This window comes from Caretta caretta, chromosome 1 (assembly GCF_965140235.1).
Source record: "Caretta caretta isolate rCarCar2 chromosome 1, rCarCar1.hap1, whole genome shotgun sequence".
Taxonomy (NCBI): domain Eukaryota; kingdom Metazoa; phylum Chordata; order Testudines; family Cheloniidae; genus Caretta; species Caretta caretta.
In genome coordinates, this window is record NC_134206.1 from 323307427 (window position 1) to 323328142 (window position 20716).

Below are 20716 nucleotides of genomic sequence, written 5' to 3' on the forward strand. Positions count from 1 at the left end.
AAATGTTTAATGTTAAAAATTAGTATCAGGTTTGAAACAAAGAAACTTTTAACTGAGATAAAGCCTGGAATTTCTGTTAACAGGTGATTCTCAGCCTCTGGATGTCTCCTCCATACATCACAACAATACATTTCTTAAATACTTTGTGTCACTGTTGGGCTATGGTTTTTATGGCGATATACTAAAAGACAGTGAAAAGAAGCGGTGGATGGGTACGATCAGATATGACTTTTCAGGTAACTTTTGTGTAATTACTATATCTTTATGTAGAAAATCGAAAGATAATGGAGCGCTGGATAACTTCTCTCTAAGTAAACTTCTGTGAAGCTTTTCAAAAATAGCAGCCAGACTGCATCAGATGGAAATTCCCTAAGGCACCACCAAGCACATTGGATCTCATTAATAGACTAGGAGTATTTGTGGCACCTTAGAGACTAACAAATTTATTTGAGCATAAGCTTTTGTGAGCTACAGCTCACTTCATCGGATGCATGCAGTGGAAAATACAGTGGGGAGACAAAGTAAAACTATTTCCCCATGTTTATTCCCCCCCCCCCCCCCCACTGTTCCTCACACGTTTTTGTCAACTGCTGGAAGTGGCCTACCTTGGTTATCACTACAAAAGTCTTTTTTTTTCTCTCCTGCTGGTAATACCTGATCACTCTCCTTACAGTGTTTCATGTTCTCTGTGTATATAAAATCTCCCCACTGTATTTTCCACTTCATGCAACCGATGAAATTAGCTGTAGCTCACGAAAGCTTATGCTCAAATAAATTTGTTAGTCTCTAAGGTGCTACAAGTACCCCTTTTCTTTTTGCGGATACAGACTAACACGGCTGCTACTCTGAAACCTGTCATTAATAGTCTAGCCTGTTGTGAATCTTCATGCACACATAGCGCATCATAACACAGAGGCAGCCTAAATAGCTCCAAAATGAAGGTTACACTGAGTTTCTGGTTTAACTCTGGGCTTCAGTCTCTTTATTTCTTAACATTTTATCTGTGATAAAAATAAGTGTTTCAAATAACCAAAATTGTGGACAACTTACTCTGATTATACCAAATTAATTTCCTGGAAAGTTATAAATTAATATTTTCAAGATTTTGGGAGCTGGAAGGAGTTTAAAAGGACTTGGTTTTTGAAATGTTACAACTGGTGTCTAATCTGTTTTTCAGACTATTGTGATTAACAAGTGGCTTTGTTTTAACTCTTGAAGTTGTATATAAATATAGTTCTTCAAGTGGTAGTCTCTGTTGTATTCCACTCTGGGTTACACATGTGTAACCCAATGTGCCTGGAGTCAGAGAAATTGAAATTAGTGTGCATTGGTCCGTGCAGGGGCATGTATAAGGGGGGACAAGCAGGGACATAGCCCTCCCAGTAATCATCTTCACCACCGCTTCCAGCTTCTTCTCCAGCTCCCTTTCTCCTCCCCTCCACCCACCTCAGGATTCCCTAAACTCTATCGTGGCATGGGCATATTTGCCCACAGACAAATTTCAGGCAATGAACAACATCATAGTTTGCATCATGAACAACCCTTGTGTACCAGCCAAGACTTGTCTTATCTCTACTTGGCCATATGGTCTTGTGCACTTATGTGACCCCATTTGGAAGACTTCACCTTCATTGCCTTCAGACAGGGCTGCAGTTTGTGTACTCAGTGAGTCGCCATTCCATGAACCTCATGCTGACAGTCCTCTCCAAGGTACTGTCCTGCCTCCAGTGGTGGACAGACTCACATCACATACGCTTGGGAGTCCCCTTTCTTCCCTCTTCCCCAAACAAAACTATCATCACCGATGCATGCCTGCTAGTCTGGAAAGGCCATTTGGACAACCGCACAACACAAGGGACGTGGATATCTTGAGAATCCAGGATGCACATCAATATCCTGGAACTTCGAACAGTAAGGAAGGTATGTGAACTCTTTCTTCCACTCTTTCACTCTCATCCTGATCATTTCAGACAGCATCACCACTGTTTTCTACATCAACAAACAAGCGGGAGCGAAATGTACCGCTCTATGCACAGATGCAGTCAGTCTGTGGAACGGGTGCATCAGCAATCAGATCACTCTATCCATAGCCTATCTTCTGGGGACAGAGAATGTGATCACAGATTCACTCAGCGGACACTTTTCAATCGACCATGAGTGGGAACTTCACGAAGAAGTGCTATATGCATCTTCACGCAGTGGGGGACCCCAAACAGAGACCTATTCACTTCTCAGACAAACAGCAATATATTGCTCAAAGGTGCCCTCAGTTACTGCTCCTGGGGCAATTCTCTCCTTCTCTCCTGGTCAGACCAAATAAACTACACCTTCCGTCCACTGCTCCTTCTATTTTGGGTTATACATAATATCCAGTGAGACAAGGAGATGGTCACTCGGATTGCCCCCTTCTGGCCCAGATAATTCTGGTTCCCCAATCTCCTGCATATGTCATCCTGTCCACCGATTACCATCCTGAACTTCCCTCATCTTCTCACCCAGTACACCAGCAGGATTAAGCATCCCAATCCACAATCTCTCCACCTCAGAGCCTGGTATTTGATGGGCATCGACCTTAGAATACATATGTTCCTCAGCAGCAGAGGACATTGACTTTAAAGGTAGGAAAGACTCCACTAGACAATGTTATTGGACTTAAATGGAAATGCTTTTCGTCTTGGGTACAACATAAAGGTGTTATACCAGAAGCTGCTTAGTTTCCCTAATCCTGGACTACATTCGATCTTTAAAGACATTGGGTCTCTCCCTCAGCATCTTGTGAGTCCACCTGGTGGCGATTAGCATGTCCCATCCTTCTGTGGAGGGTTACTCTTTTTTATGCTAACGCTTGATTTTGGAAAGGCCTCCTAAGAACCTTTTCCCCTCTCCAAATGATCACGCTTCAATGGGACCTGAATCTGGTACTCTCCGTATTATGAAACCCTCATCCTTTGAACTAATAGTGTCTTGCTCCATATCCCTTCTCTCCATGAAGGTCTCCATCCTATCTAATCACTTCAGGGAGAAGTATCGGTGAACTTGGAGCAATCATGGCAGACACACCTGTGATGGGTTCCCCTTGGGGTGCTGCCTGGAACTGGGGTACCATTGAGCCCCCTGACCCATCAGCCTGGGCTCCCACCCTGTAATGCTGTGATAAGCTTCAGACACACTCCCACTTTCACCAGCACACAGGTAGGGACACACCCAGCTGTAGTAACATGCAGACAGGCTTTCTGACCAGCCCCTGCATGGGAAAGCTATACAGCTTGGGCACTTACCAGCTTCTCAGGCGCATACCCTCTCTTGAGGGTAAACCCAAAATTGTACCGCATTGCACTGCACAGAGAGCTGTACAGCGTAAGCTCTTAAAATTCGCCCTCTCCCTCAATCTGGAGAGGGATATGCAGCAGCTTTCTGCTCTGAGTTATATTTCCACACACTGATTTTAGACAAAACAAAAGCAAGTTTATTAACTAGAAAAGATAGATTTTAAGTTATTATAAGGGATAGCAAACAGATCAAAGCAGATTACCTTGCAAATATACAAAAACACAATCTAAGTTTAATATACTAAAGAGATGGGATATGAGGAGTAAATTCTCACCCTAAATGTTGATTTAGGCAATTTGCAGAGATTCTAGAGGGCAAACTGCACTTGCTTTTAGCTTAAAACCCCAGGTATTCTTTTCACAGGCTAGAAATACCTCTAGCCTGGGTTCAGCCCTTCTTCCCAATTCAGTCCTTGTTTCTCAGGTGTTTTTAGGAGTTCTTGGGCGGGGAGTCAGTGATGAACCACGATGATGTCATTCCCCTGCCATAAATAGCTTTTGCATATGGCGGTAACCCTTTGTCTCCAGGCTTAGTTCCCACGCCTTTCATTTGAAAAACAATGGTATTTCAAGATGGAATCCAGTACTAGGTGACTTGGTCATATGTCCCTGTAGGGTCATAGCAGCCATAACTCAGAGACTGTTTGTAGCATCCTCAGGAAGGCTTCCCAGTGGGAGATTAGCATTTTCTAAGTTCTATTGTTCTCTCTTTCCAGCCTGCCATCTAGACTGACTACATTCTGCCTAGTGGGCATTCCCCTAGTGTAAACTCATTTGTAATAGCTGCATAGACAATATTCCTAATTTCAGATACCAAAATGATACATGCATACAAATAGGATAATCATATTCAGTGAATCATAACCTTTTCAACGATATCTTACATGACCTATCTTGCATAAAATACATCATAGTTACGTCATAATCATATCCTAATAATATCTCTATGAAGAATATGGGGCATAGTGTCACAACGCCATTCACAGTATTCCACAAGGATACGGTCTCCTTATGCCGACACCTGAAATTTTTACCAAAAGTGGTCTCCCCGTTTCATATTAACCAGTCCATTCACTTAGCTGTTTTTCTTTCCATAACCACACACATCTGCAGAAGAATGTAGACTCCATTCCCTCGATGTCCAACAAGCTTTGGCCCTTTACCTGCAGAGAACAAAAACAATCAGGTTGTCCCCTAGACCAGTGGTCCCCAGCCTTTCTGTGGGAATAGCATATTCCTATTCCCAGAAGACTGTGGCGGGTGCTGGACACACCACCGCCGAAATGCTGCTGAGAAGCGGCAGCAGCAAGAAGCGTCACCGCCAAAATGCTGCTGAGAAACGGCAATGCTTCTCGGCGGCATTTCGGCGGGCGGCTTTAGGGCGGCCGCGCTGTGCGGCAGCATTTCGGTAGTGCATTGTCCTGCGGGGGCACACAACTGCCTCGGTGGGCGCCATTGTGCCCACGGGCACCGCGTTGGGGACCCCTGCCCTAGACTGTTTGTTTATTGTGGTAGAAGAGAATCAGGAGACAGGCCTTCTCCACCCAGAGAATCTCCCATGTGGAGTTCTGCCTACATGTTCGCAACACACTATGCCTTGGTGCAAGTTGCAGTGGCAGCTGCCTCCTTTGGAATGGCGGCCCTCCACACAACCCTTCTATCCTCATCCTCGCACCCTCCTCCCACTTGGAATGCTTGTCAGTCACCCACAGTGGAATACAATAGGAACCATCACTCAAAGAAGAAGAGAAGAGGAATTTATTTACCTGTAACTAGAGGTTCTCTGAGATGTGTGATACTTATCTGTATTCCACTTCCTGCCCTCCTTCCCTTCCACTTCAGATCTGTCAGATTCATGGTGGAGAAGGAACTGGATATGCAGTCAGTCCACCCCACCCTTTATCACTCTTTATCACCTCAGTCAGAGGCATGATGTGAGTCAGGGCCCATGCGCGCAACAACCAACACTACTTTCAAATTCTCTGATTGTGGGCCCATGGTGCACATGCGTAACCCATAGCAGAATACAGATAGGGACCACACATCTCAAAAAACCTCCAGTTACAAGTAGGTAACCTCCTCATCTATAACTAAAATTTCATTGATAAGCTAACTCAGTGAGTAAAGTGAACAAAGTTCCTAGTATTATTCATCACAACTGTTTCCATTCACACTGTGGAAGCTGACAGATTAAGCAAAATTTGTTAAATGTCAACATCTGATAGTTTCCATGATAGTTATTGTCCAGGTTTTACTAATAGCACTGTTATTGTTTATGTGCTCTTTGTAAGAGTGATATCACATATCAACCTTAACATTCAGTAACCAATTTTAATGGGAGAGCTTGGGAATGTTTTTTGTCTGAGAACAAATAATGTTAGTGCTACAAGGAGTAAGGGCAAGATGCAACATTTGAGGGTAGAAAAGGAACCAATGAACCCAAGTGTTCCTCTTATAGAAAATATATTAGAGTTTCAAGGAGAAAAAAAAATGGAGCCAGGTATTGGATTAACTGTAGAGAATGAGGCTGTTGCGCTTGAAAGAGCAGTGGAACTACAGTGATGTGGAGGAAGCATCCATACCTCCAAAACATTATTTTCCTAAATTCTGTAAATCATATTGGCCAGAAAAAATAAGTTTTGGTTTGATTTTTTTTTAAGGTGGGTGAACTAGTGATCTTCAAATATTTCTATCCATGTATTTCTTACTCCTCCCCCTTTCTTAAGACTGTTTGCCAAAGTGCTTGTAAATCCAGGAATAGACTCATTCAATTTTGTATTTGACCTTCATATTGTGCTTCTCACTTCCACAGAGAGTTTTGGAAATTAATACTGAATTTTAATTTTGGTTGTACTCTCCATTCTTGAACCCTATAAATCCAGTTATTATGCTCCTGGGAAGTATTGTTTATGTCCCCTCTCCTTTAAAAAGAAAAACTAATGTTTTTGCCCCATCTAGGCCATTGAAATTCACGGGAGTTGTATAGCTAAGTGCCATACGCTTTAAAAATCTGGGCCACAATTTTTTTTATTCAAGTAATAATTAAGGAAAATGAAGGAGAGGTATTTTTCACCTTCCACCTATTCTAAAAGTTCCAGTATAGCAAAGAGATGTGGAATTGAGAAGAGCAACTGTTCACTTGCAATTCCTGGTGGAGGAAATGGAACAACAAGGGGATGGATGAAATGCACGATTAAAACAACTAAAAGCTATGTAATTCTGCTGTTGTTTTTTTGTTTTGTTTTGTTTTTTTAAGGTTTCAAGACGTTTCTTTCTCATCATTACTATGAGGGAACAGTTTCCTTTCTACCAGCAAAACAGACACTGGGATCTCCAAGAGATAAAAAAAAATGCAGAACAGGGTAAGTTAATATCTCTCTATTGGTAATTACACACAAACTGTTTAAAAAGGGATCAGAACTAAGATCCCTTTATTTTGATAAACTATTCACTTCCATTTTCTGCATGATCTAACAAAGAAAAGTAATACAGAACACTTATGTATTTATTTATTTTGGGTACAGATAAGGGCAATTTTGTTTTTTCCATATCCAGAAACATACTATGGAAGAGATGAATTTTGTAAAAAGAAGTGCAGTTCCTTGATTATCAAATGGACCACTTAATTTTCCTAAATCAGTAGACAAAGTTAACTCTTCAAAACAAAAAAGAAACACTAGAACTGGTTTGCATTACAAAAATGTGTCTATTGACCAGCTGATGTGTTTCATCCTCCATTACTAAAGGAAGCAAAATAAAGCAATAATGTAGTGCTCAGTTACCAAAGAGACACTCAAGGACACATGTCATGTAAACACGAGCAAAAGACCAATCCAAAAGCCTTCTAGCTTCTACAAACAAGGAAGTAATTACACTATGAGGCTTCAGATCCTGGAAAGATGTAAGCATGTGAGTAGTCCCATTGAGGTAAAATCTTTTCAGTTATCAAAATATGACTCTTGAGATTAATGTGACTACATACATGGTTCAGTCGTTTCAGGTCTGGGGACTTGTTCTTTTCCCATTGAAGTAAATTGCAAAACTCAAACCCCACATTAACTGGAGGCAGGGCCCCCTAATACAGCCAAATATATTTTAATTAATCACTAGTTTCCTTTTTTCCAATTCTATTAATAATTTTGCTCTAAGGTAGAACTGTCTTTGTCAGTAGTCATTGAGGTGTAAGAATCTGTTCCTTGCTTTGAGATAATGGACCTGGGTCTTTGATTTCAGACAGTAGAGGCTCATGGCTTCAGATCCAGGCATCCTGGGTCCAGTCCCTGCTGCTGAAGACCTACACTGGGAGAGTCCCATCCCCACTCTACTAATGTCATGTTGGGACCTTATGAAATTCCATAATTTTGTACAGATATTTTTCTTTCTACTTACATTTTAAAGGTGTTTCACTTTTTTCTATTTAAAAATGTTGAACCTAAAAATAATTATGAAATTAAAAAACCTTGTAAAAGCTAAACAAGAGTTTCCAAACAAATATACATTTAAAAAAACAAGTCATCTGAATTGGGGATCAGACTTTCCTGAGCCCTTGGTACTGCTGTTAATGTGCCCCTCTCAACAGCCCTGGTCCTGCAGTCCAATCCAAGAGGACAGATCATCATTGAAATCAGTGATGCTCTACATGGGCACAAGAATCCATCTGCGTGGATCCAGTTGGAGGAATGGGACCATGGTGTGGATGTGGGGAAGAGAATCATACTGCACTTGTGCTCACAATCCTATTCTGTTATCTGTACTCTGCTGTAGACTCTTGGGTGTGCATTACAGGTCTCTTGGAATGGCCTCTCAGTTTGATTCTGATCAATAGCAGAAAATAAAAGTTTTAGTGTGACTTTTGCATAGTTTAGTACTAAAATAATCCATTACTATGTATGTATCCCTTTTAGGGATTGGGTATTTCTTACACAGATTTCTTTAGTGTAAGTCCAAGCACTGAACTCTGTTTGAAGCACGTGGACTCTTTATATGCTAAAGAACAATGAATGTAGGCTGTGGTAAAAATAACATTTTCCAAATGTAAAATAATTTAAGTAACTTATTTCAATAGTTGAGAAAAACATACTAAAATTAAACTGAACAATATTCTTGTTTTTCAGGTGTTACATTTGCAGGCAAAGTAAGCAACAACCAGAGGAGCAACAGAAGAATTATGGATTAGAACATAATGGTAACATATTGAAGTGATAAATGTGAAGAATGTGTAATGTTTCATTTCAAAAAAATTCTTGAACACCTAGATCAATTTCACTTTGTTTTAATTATTATAAACTAGGATTCAAGTTGAAAAGAAGAATTTAAAGAAAAACCATAAGAAATGATCACCCTCCAGCAATCCTCCTAATAAATATACTAATTCCTTGAATAGTTTAGTGGATCAGGCTTCTCCTGCCTGAGAAGAAGAGTTTATTTTGTGGGCTCAACTAAATCCTAAATCATCTGAACTCTTAATCACAAAATAACAATTAATTGGCAAGCCCTGAGCTAGTGTGGAAGCTGAATTGCCTCCTAGATAGATTTCTCGGCAGATAGCAGTTAAGGTTTTATACTTCGTCAGAGCTAAACTTCATCCTAAATAAACAGTTAAAAATTGTAAGTATCATGCTGTGAACATGGACTGTTAACAACCTACTTAACATCTTTCTCAGTGACATCCTACCAGTTCTCTGTACAGATTACGTGGTGTTCCTCATCTGGTGCTCCAATCATGTCAACCCCCTCTACACACATACACAACTCCTTGAATTCCTGCATTGACTTTCAGTCTTCTTTCTCAGTACCTTCAGACTACTGCTCCTTCCCTTCAAGGCTCTGTGCAGCTCTGCTCCTGGCTGCATCACTTCTCCTGGAGCCTGTTACTCCCTCACTTGTGCTCTACCATCTTGGCAAACCTCGAGCCTCTAGCAGAGCCAAATTCAGACTAATGTAAATGGGTGCATTCCATTTGACTGGAAACTAGCCCCGCCTCAATCTCCTCATGGAAATCCTTCTTCAGTGTTCTCGTCTTTTGGACAGACTTCCAGTGCAGACCTCTACTTCTGTTCTTCTTTGTTTCCTTAGAGCCTGATTCAAAGCCTGACTTCAGTGGATCAAGGCCTTAAACATAGTAGACCAGAGCATCCAGTATATTGCAGTCATTTTGTGCAACATCGCTGGTAGATTCTGGTCATAAAACTAGCATATTTAGCACCAAGAGTGTCAACTTATATGACAGGCCCACCTCCTGCTGCCAGTTTAAGAGTTGGGATGTTTTCAGGCTGCACTGATCCCCAACTGCTATTTCAACCCCTTAAGATAGTTAGCAGCTGTAGTAAATTAGAAGAACTCTCAGGTTGCTTTGACTTATGCCTAGGAACCAACCCTGCTCAGAGTACCTGAGCCAGTGCTTGTTGAAGGCAATAGGAGTCTTTTCTGGGCACTGGATCAGGCCCAGAATCCCCATGATCAGGAGCGAAGGAGCATTTTTAGCAGTTTTTCATTCAGTATCTCATACCACTGCTCTTCCTATGGACATGCACCCCACATACAGCTGAAACCAAGGGCACAGGTTTTCTTGTTTCTCTTTATGGTTATGTAACTTATTGTAACATTGCCTAGTCCCTGGTAAGATGGAATTGCAAAAAATGTGTCATGATATTGAGGAAGTGTTTTATTTTCATCAGTTTTAGGAGCTTATCATACTTTATTAAAGTTCAATGGTTGTTTCAAATTTCTGTTTTTCCTTATAAATCTACATTAACTCAGCATCTTTATGTGCAGAAAGAAGTGGGAAGATGATGGTAATGTGTCATGTCACACTAGAAGAAAATTATCTGATGTGTTGATCAAAGACTCAACCCTGCAAGGATTTAGAAGACAGTTGTGAAAGAGCAGTTCAGGGTCATCATGAAGGCTGCTAAGCATGGTGCTATGTTAGTTATGATCCAATAAACACTGGCTCAAGAGAGTGGGACCTGCTAGCTAGTGAGCCAGGAATACTGTGGCCAGCACGTGTCATGAGGCATTAAGCTTCTGGTTGTGCAGATTACTATTTTCTTAGAACACAGATACTGTCAGCAGCTGGTCCTCATGGCTGTCCCAGCTCTTCTCTAAGCGAAACTAATAAGCAAAGTGGAATCATCTGCTAGTCTTGGTTTGCAGTAAAAATAACTAAAAAGATTTAAAAGGCCACTGCGCACATGCTTTGTATTCACTGGATTGCTCTCCCTACCCTCCGTCATGCTCGCTTCCTCCCTGCTCAGTTCAGCACAGGTTTAGAAATTTGCTCATATTGCTGAGCACTGAATGCATTTCTCAGTTCTATGTAGAAGTATCTGTGCAGGTGCTGAGCAAATATTGAGTACTAGCACTTCTTTGTGTCTGCACAAGTAATTTCAGCAGCTTCCAGCAACCTGTGGAAGGCCCAAATGAATATTGCAATCAAATACTCTGAAACATCTCCATGTTTAACACTCAGTCATCCTGTAGCTATGTTTCCCTTAGTTCAGTTGCCAACGAATCTGGTGAGTGGAAGATTCAAAAAGTGGAAAATTCAAGTGAAGTTAGAAAAATTCATTTGCTTTCAAGAAATATCTCCCTCAGGCTCTCGCTGTCTCTCTGTTGCTGTTTAGATTGGAGGAAGATCAGTTCAGAATTAATCCAACACACGCAACAGATACTGCTTTTGCTTACAAGCTATTCACGCTGCATGATCAGGCTAATTCTTCTCTAAAACAAGCGTGGCACCATTTGATCAAATTGTTCAAAGAATATCAGAATTATAGTACAAATGAAGGTCCTAAAATACTACATTTGAGGCATAGAAAACCAACTCAGAAAGAAAACCATTAGCTATTGATTTACCAAAATGGGTAGAGGGGAAGAATATTGTATTGCAGAATCCCTTCAAGTAGATATGTCGCATGGCTTCCATCTCCCCCCTTTTCATTGATACAGTATATTACTGAGCTTGATCATCCAAGTTTATCTTCTTTGTTGGTTCCTTAATATTTCCTTTAATATACTGTACCCTAATCATCTGTAGTGCTGCTTTTCTGTCTAGGTAGGCTCTTAAAACAGTGCTCATTACCGTAGTCTCCAAGCATCTTTTGACTGGGTAGATGGTTGTATAGAGGAGTCTCTCTTAAATATTTGAATCGACTTATATTTGGAAGGGATGTTTAAAAATGCTTTTATGGCCTTTTTAATTAATTGAGGGGATAAGGCAGAAAAGATGTAATCTTAAAACTAAAACATGCAATTTAACTTATTTTTCTCATGTCTGACTCTTTTTCCTTACATTTTTTTTAAATGCCATTTTTATGCAGCGTTTCCAGCGTAACAGTCCACTGTGTCGGGGGAAAAAAATACTGCTACCTGGTAGTGAAATTGATGCATCCAGACATTTAAACTGAGACTGGTATAATACCCATAGCTTGGTCTGGATGAAAACAAGCTTATCTACTATTTTTGTCTTTCAGTTACCTGGGCAGGTTTATAATACCACACAGGGACCAATTCTGCCCTCAGTTAATCCCATGTAACTGCCGATGCCAGAAAAACGTTCAGATTTCCTTCTTTCCCTCCTCAAAACTTCAGCTGTCACTGACCCCTGAATCATTTATCCTCCCTCCCACATTTTTTAAATTGATTTGAATACATTTTGTGGCATGGGAAAAATCAAAACAGAATGGAACAAGCAAACCACCACATGCACACATCCTTAATTTTCCTGGATCAGCATCTTAATAAATAAATATATTAATAAATTGAAATTAAAACTGAAAAAAATTGCTGTCTCTCCCCTTGCTCCCTTTTTTCAGTTGGCACCACTTCTTTTTGGTTTTTTTTTTTTTTGCTTTGATGTGGGTTAATCCCATGACCATGAATGTGGAGTATATGGAATCTGAATTTGACGTTCATGTGGTAGAAGTGTCAAACATTTATGATATAAGGGAGAAGAGCGTGTACCATTCTGGTGCTACAGACTCATAAAAGAATGCTTAGTAGGAAGAAGTATTAAATATTACAATATCAACTTTGTGTATGAATTCATGGTAAAATATACAAAATACATTGTATTACTTACGTTAGATACATATCCCTAATGCATTAAAATTTGTATTAAAGAGCTGAAACTTGCTAAGCATGGTTGTATCTCACTCCTCCTGTAAGTATATTGGTAATAGTCTTAACGACATGCTTCACTTTGTGTTTCAGAAGATGAAGGAGGAGAAGATTGGAAGGTTATTAAAGGAAAGTTTCTGGCCATCAATGCAGTCAATATGAGCTGTGCCTGTCCACGGAGTCCTAAAGGCCTTTCACCAGCAGCTCACTTGGCAGATGGCTCTATTGACCTCATTCTAGTTCGCAAATGCTCCAGATTCAATTTTCTGAGGTATCTCGTCAGACATACAAACCAAGATGATCAGGTATGTATTCTCTCTTTCTAACACCATGTACTGTTCAGGGTGTGAAGGGGATCTAAATGCTGGTAAAACTATCTGGCACAAAAATCATTAGTGGTGGAACTGATAAACAAGAGCATTTATGCATTTTAGATGAAATATTTTGTCCACGTGACCATCGAAGATCTTGTGACATTTTACATAAGAGAAAGGACTTCTCCCAGGGTGTCCTAAGCCAAATTCCAATTTTGGTAATTACATTAGGCCTTTGTAAAATTTCCCTTGTAATTTCTGTTGAATACAGTTAGTACTTGAAATCCTTTCATCCCCAAATGCTTGTAGGCACATACCTGTTTGTTTGTTTCACCAAACACTGAAATGCAGGAACTTCTGCCCCACAGCAGTATCACACAACTGTTCAGAACCGGAAATGAAGAGGAAGAATTTACTCATTGGAAACTGCATAATGTATGTAAATTGTCAGAATGTAGTTAGCAAAACTGTAATTTGCGCATGACACAGGCTTCTGAAAGATCTTCAATGACCAGACATGATTAGAATATGAGCTTTTCCTGTCCTACATCAAAATTTCTCTCGCATTATGCTGTTACATTTTTACAGGATTAATTCCAAGGGAAGTGTGCCTGTCTTGTTTAGAATGTACTATCAGGTGAAATCTTAGCTCGGGTGCTGAGATCATATCTATGGCTGCCAGCATGCCGACTTACCTGGAATGATTGCCAGACAAATGACTTTAATGCCATGTGTGGATGATTGACTAAACAGTTGATTAATGGTGCACCTCATTGTAAAATGCTTATTTAAGCCCACCTTTTTATTTCTATTCCCACTCCTCTCCCCAACGTAAGTGGCTAAAACTTCTTGCCCCGTACTCCCTCATACCATTCTCCCTCTCTTCCTTTCCCACCTCCATTTGTCCACACCCAGATCTTGCTTGTTCTTTATTTTTCTTTTCTATTCTCAATCATTTTTGCTTGTTCCTGCCTCCCTGTCCCCTTGCTCCTTGTCCCCGGTTGCTCCCCCTATCTATTCCATCATTTATCACAAGGCTATGTGCTGCTCAGGGTGGGTGGGTGGGCATCCATTGGTGGCTCTCTGGCCATGAATACAAGTTACTAGCAAGCTGCTCACTGTACTTGTGGGCTGCTGCTGTGGCTTGCTATATTAAGGAATGCAGCATGAGCAGGGAGAGAAAATAGGCTTTGAGAAGCTTCCCACAGCTTTCCCCACAGGAACATGTTTGCAGTGGGAAGTCAGAATGGATCCAGGGTCATGCAGCTATCCCTTCCCACCCCCACCACCTGCTCTGTTCTTTCCTCTGCCTACCTAGAGTGATATGCCCCATATCACTGTCTGCTCATCTTCTCTGTCCTGGGCAGTCCCTGGATTAGTCTAGCATTCCTCTGTTGAGAAACTCTGATTTAGGTGCTTAGATGATACCAAAACCTAGATACATTGAGATGTCTCTGCATTAATATAGACTAGTTAACAGGTATGAGTTGATATTTGCTAGCATGCATTTTATTGGGTGTCCCTTTGCTCACTTTTATTGTTTCCCCCGTGTGTTGCAGTTGCTAAACTGAGTACCTTACATTAGCCTGACTTTTAAACATTTCAGACCAGATCCTGTAAGTTGCCTCCTGGGAGTGGAGGACACTCAGCAGCTTGATTGGTCCCTTAATGTTTTATACAAAGCTTATTTTAAACAACTTTGTGAAATAAGTGGTTGTATACTATCACATAGTAATCCTCTAATCCTCTGATAATTAAGACAATCTCTTAATTACCACATTAGTTTTCAATTAGGTTAGCTAGTTAAGAAGATTTTACTTCACTGGAAAATAAATATTACTGTTCCTCCCACACCCTTGACATTCTCAGCTCCCTCACAGTGCCTGTACTGCCATGGACTTCTCTAGATATGGCAATCACTGGACCCCGCCCTCAGGGGAAGGTTACACAGCACAGAGGGAGGGGGTTGCAGAAAAGTCAGTGCAGTTGTATAGGGTATGGAAGTTGAGAATCATAGGCTGGTATGGCAGGGGGCCTCAATCTTTTTCATATTGCAACCCTATGACACAACATAAAATAATTTTGGGACCCCCCTCCTATGGATAGTTTCAGGATCCTACCCCATTTAGCCATAAAGAAGGGCAGGGTTTTGGAAAAAAGGCCCTTGAGAACCCATCTCCTGGTGATGAAAGCAAAGGCCTGAAAGCCAGGAGGACCATGTGTTTTATGTGAAAAGAACTATTGACTTGTTGTGTAACATTAGGAAAATATCACTTGTACTTCATGCCACAATCAGCCCTTCTGGAAAATTGGAGAGCCCAGTGAAAATTAAATGCCGCTTTCTGTGTTGAGCTTTACTGATTAATTTAAATAAAATACTTAGTAGAATGCCTGTTTTAATTTCTCTTTGTAGTTTGACTTCACATTTGTAGAGGTTTATCGGGTAAAGAAGTTTCAATTTACATCAAAGCATTTAGAAGACAGTGTCATTGATGTCAAGGATGTAGGAAAGAAACGCTTTGGTCAGTTCTGCAGAGACCATCCAGCTTGTTGCTGCAATCTTAGTAACAGCATCTGGAACTGTGATGGAGAAACTTTGGATAGCTCCACAATTGAAGTTAGGTGAGTAACTGTCAAGGTGTATATTATTTGTAGCAAGGTGATCCTTTTAAGATATCTGCTTTTAAGTCAGTCCGTTTTAAGAAGTTAATAGGTAGTAGATAACATTATATTCCTAAAGAATTCCGTGATGCTTTTTAGAATCTTTGTGAAGAGTTCCTTTGAATGCTAGCCTTTGCTTTTTACCATATACTTTCCAGGAAAATATTAAATGCATCCTTTCTCTTTCACTAGAATACACTAAAATGTATCTGACAGCAGTTTCAAATCACATCCTGACAGGAATTTCGATGATTGGTTGGCTTCATCAGGGATCATTTGCTTTTCTTCATGTGCCTTCTTGTTTGCCAAGTAAAACTAACTGTAAATATCCTGTATAGCAAAGGTTGGAAATGAAGATGGTTCACTCCCCTTCTTCCTGCTTCATCTAAAAGCTTATATAGCTATTAGTTGCTTCCACAATTCCCAGGATTCCACAGTGAAGATACAGAGAGCAGTGAAGATACAGAGTGCTCGTTTGGGCTAGTGAGGAACTAGTTCCATGCAACATCACAAGTTTGCCAAACTTCCGGTTAGGTTATATAAGGGTTGAGAATATCCTCAAAATATTGGTGTTTTATAGTTTTCATTATTTTATGCCACATTTTCAGGCATAGAATTATCTTAAAATACCCTTCAGTTATTCTTCATTTTCAGGGTTATCATTCATATACATCTCAAAGTTACCAACATTCCACACAAATTCATTATCCCTTAACTTTTATTGTTAAAAATTACTTGCATCAGAAATAAAGGATCATAAAACTAAGATGATAGAAACTACATTCTCTAAAGGAGTGAACCCCATATCATTTTACTTAACCTCCATGAAGACACTTTGTACCCTGATTTTGGGTCTTTGTGACTTTCAGGCCTTGGCAAGTACAGAAGTATGTTTACAACTAGGTAAATGTTCAAGTCAGATGGGAGAGGGACTGTGGAAGGCTGGAGTTTGTTTTTTTAATTGGTAAAAGGAACCAGAAATACACTACAGAAGTCTGTCCATAGAACAGAGTTCCATTAAACAGTAATCAAATGATTAGATAATCACCATGTCTCTTCTGGCCTTGGAATCTATGAATCAAATATTATTTCATAGAGACTTGAATAAGCAGATGTGATCAATCAGATGTAGTGTGCTCATGCAAAACTCCCATTGAACACTCTCTGTGAGGAGTGGTGGTCGCAGGGCTGGTGAACTTGTGAATATGCACTCCACCGTCCAACATCCTCTGCAGAAGGGGAGTGTCCCAGCAGGAGGGGGCCATAGCTTTGTGCTGCGGAATAAAATGTTTAGCCCAGCTATGTGGAATGCACAGTGATTCCAAATTAGGCCCATAGCAAATGTGATTACTTCTTAGTAAAAGAAAAATTTAAAAAATCTTCAGTACATAATTTTTTTATTTTGCAGAGTTCACTGTCAGTTAATGAAACTCTTTGCAAGAGGAATAGAGGAGAACTCTAACGATGAAGCTATCTACAACCAGAGTACAGCTGAGCAATTACTATAGATATCCTTCCAGGCTGTTTAAAAAAAGGTTAAAGAAAATTACTTGAGTAAATATGAATTTCATTCAAGTTAACAAATATTTTAAAATTGGAAAGCATTTTGACGGTTAAAATATAATTTTATAAATATTTTATTTCCTCTGTATACATTTTAAAGGATTTTAAACCTTCTCTGAGTCATCAGGTGATATTTCAGAGAAACAACCAAAATTATGTGTGTGGCAGGAAGAGGATTAATTGGCTTACATTTTCATAATGACTGATGTTCATTCCATTTTTAAATAACTAATTGACTAGCTGTGTTGCAGTAATAATTATAGATGTGTTAAAGTAGTGTGAGTACTTTCCTTTGAAATTACACCATTGGAGTAGATCAAAATGAGATATTTGCAATGTCAGTTTGAAACGATCTGCTTTGCTAGAATTATTCTATAGCTGCCTGTGATTAAATACTGGAAAGTAGTGATATATCTTCATTTACTTCATCTTCATCTCTATTTTTGGTTAATCTTTCATTACTTGATTCTGACTGTATCTTGCAACTTATCAATGCAATTCAAATATACATTCCTGGCTTTAAGTAATAATTTTAAGAGTTTAGAAATATTTTAGTAAATAAAAGGCACATCTGTCTATAAAGCATACCTGATCTTGTGTTTATAAACACTTATAAAGTGTTTATGGAACTTTGTGGGATTATAAAAGGCTTTCGTGAACTGTTTGGATGATACCAAGTACCACAAGCTGAAGTATCTCTCAAGCAGCTCATAGGGGCATTTTATAATACCAGAAAGGCATAGACAAGAGAAAAATTATAAATACATTATAAAGCACCAGCAAATTCTACATTTTCTAAGTATTTTAAGTTAATACACAAAAAGGTTCCCTCCTTGACAATGGCACAGTCCTTTGGAGAGTCCATTATACAAGGTGAACATGGGGCCACAAGTTCATCTTAAATGTGATTTAATTGACTGAAAGATTTTAGGTACTTTTAATTAGTGAAATGTGGAAAATAATAAAATAAAACTTAATTTGCTGTGTTTTGTATGGGGAAAAACTGACCTTTGATAAATCACAAATTCACTGTGTCAATAGCTTGCTATTTTAGCAGGGAAAATTGATGATCCTGTACAGATATGGAGTGATTATTTACATGTGTATATTAATTGGCGTATTAATACTTTTGTGCTGAAATCTGAAGTCAATATAGATTTTGGCCTGAATTCTCTTTTATCCAGTCTCACACCTACATAATGAAGATCAGAGTTTAGCACCCTCTCTCTATGTTGCCTTTTGATGAGCATATGCTTTGCTATAAAAGGTTTTGTTTGTGTTTGTTTTGTGTCTGAACGACTAACAGTACCATATTTAAATAACTTATTGAAATTTCTGTTGTTTAGCTGCAGTAGTTTTGTTTTTCCCACCTGTTTGTATTGTTTAAACTCTGATAATTTTTCATTGTACTGCTGAAGCACTTGAAGTACAGTTATCATAGATGGCTGGGTTTTTTTGCAATAGAGGCAATTACGTTTAAGTGTAATTACTAAATGGTGTGCTGTATCATTGCTATAATGATATTCGTACTGCAGTGTTCTGATCAAACATATGCAAATAATTTTCCTTTAAAATACTTTTCTAAAATCCATCTCAATATGAAAATTACAGATGGGAAAACTAAAAGTTTAACTTTTAAAATCTTGCTGGCTTCAAGATTAGAAAAGTACATTTTGTTCTGACACATTGAGGTGAACTCTTCTGAAAAATAAAGTTATGTTGTACACAATATGGCTGATTTTCTTTTGTCATAAGTTTCTGCTCCAGCAATTCTGTTCTTTTTCCACAGATTTGAGTCCGAGCTATTTTATCAATGCTAATTCCCCTACTTTTTAGCTGCTCTGATCTGCACAGCAGATCTTCAAAATTCAGAACAAGTTGTGTTAAGTGAACTATAAAATACTTAGTTCTGACCTGTAGCTGACCTGTTCACCTACCCACATTCTTTCATCCTCCAAAATGTGCTCATCACCAGATCTCTGTCCTGTCGGTTTGTGATAGCAAGAGCTAGCTGGCACCAACATAAGCAGATTTAGCCAAACACAGAATTAATTAACAGGCTTCCATCTGGGAGATCTACATTCAAAATAGTGAGTAGAACTATGTAACTATACAGCCAGTTTGATGCAGAGCAACAAATACAGAAGAGTATGCATCATCCTTTATGCATGTGAGCAAGCCAGTGTGAGATACAGTTGTTTGCAGAAGTAAAGGAACAAGGAACTGGCAAATTAGTCAGTGGATTTTATTTTTATGGGTGGTGACTCTGAAGGTCACAGCATATTTTGCAGTCTTGTGATATTGCTGAAAAAGTAATTTGATCATGGCTCATTCCGTACAATCCTGACATCTGTCCTTCGCCATAGCCGTCAAGATCTCTAAGTCATAGTTTGGGAGCTGAACTATGTTTGTATAGGAAATAAAAAGGATGTTCTACATTTAAACTAAGTAATTGTACTGATGATTCACCCTGGATTAATCATCTGGAAGAAACATGGTTGAATTTTAGCTAATACAGTTCTCAGATCATTTGTTGGTCAGTGATGCATCTCATGAAAAACTGACTACAGGACTTATTTGGTGCCTAGTAACAATATTGATTCACATTGGAGAAAGAAATGAGTATAACAAATTCATAAAGTTTGAGTTTACAGAATGCCTAGATTACAAATGACAATATGAATTTGTCCAATAAAAGATGTTAACGCACTTGCCTAGACTCTCTAATATGAAGGTAATACATGTGAATAACAGTAACTCTTTCCAAAACCCAAATATAAGGAAAATGTGCACAATCTGGTATAAATTCCATTACTAAGACAATGTACAGATATCTACCAATTCTTTGAGTTTGCACACACTGTTGCCATAACACCAATAGCAACTTCTAGCAATTATCTTTCCAGAACTTAGTCTGCGACTGAAAATAATTAGATGTCTGTTTAAATAACTGATTTATAAGATACAGACTGTAAAATAGCAAACAAAGCTTTAGATACAGTGCAATTCAGTATTTGGGTGCACTAACTGTATTGTACTCTAATTTATAAAACCAAAGTGAACCACAAAACTAGTGAACACACAAAATATCTTCTAGACATCTGCCTTAAGCAAAAACATGGATTTTTAAAATGTCAATGTAATAAGTAACTCTATCTCTGTTTAATACTAGGAAATGAAACATGTTTTCAGTATATCCCATATGGAAACACATTAAGCCTAGAATGAGAATAGGTGTCTCAGAATTCTTTTTGAGAGAGACACCATCTGTTCTCTTGGTATTTCCTTATTTCTCTCTACTATCTGCTGTATTTCCAAGGTGCCTATCGCTGCAATATCTACATGGTATTTATCTGTGTAGTTTATATAAACGAAGGTCAGCCTGCTCAAACAAAAAGAAAAAAGTGCTAGAGCAGAATCAGTAGTAAGTGAAAACAGCTTGAAGCTAAGCAGTGTTATGCCACCAAAGAAGTGATCCATAACTCGATTCACGATTTACCTGGCTGTTGCAGAAATGGCAGTGCACGTTTGCATAGGGTCTTCAAATAGATCATACACTGTGCCAAGTTTCAAAACTTGGGGTCAGAACCTCGGGTGTGAGATGCAGTCACTTTCCCTACCCAATGCCCTATGCACAGTAGTAGTGGGATCAGGGGCCTATAAAGAGCTTTTAACCCCCACCGTCAGCCAAGATGTGCTCCTTGCTCAAGGTCTCCATATGTATGTGTG

The 20716-nt window shown here is 39.2% G+C and overlaps 1 protein-coding gene across 3 annotated transcripts in view; it reads left to right on the plus strand.

Annotated features, from left to right (window-relative positions):
- Positions 1 to 18716, plus strand: part of CERK (ceramide kinase) — a 65643-nt gene extending 46927 nt beyond the window's left edge. For 2 of the 3 annotated variants that reach the window (XM_075124484.1, XM_048836256.2), the window contains exons 8-13: positions 84 to 236; positions 6586 to 6691; positions 8444 to 8514; positions 12543 to 12754; positions 15177 to 15385; positions 16833 to 18716. In XM_075124484.1, coding sequence (XP_074980585.1) covers positions 84 to 236; positions 6586 to 6691; positions 8444 to 8514; positions 12543 to 12754; positions 15177 to 15385; positions 16833 to 16932 — 851 coding nt within the window. In that variant the 3' untranslated portion in view covers positions 16933 to 18716. The remainder of the gene's footprint in view (positions 1 to 83; positions 237 to 6585; positions 6692 to 8443; positions 8515 to 12542; positions 12755 to 15176; positions 15386 to 16832) is intronic. The other variant, XM_048836257.2, reaches the window with a different exon arrangement.
- The last annotated feature ends 2000 nt before the right edge of the window (positions 18717 to 20716 follow it).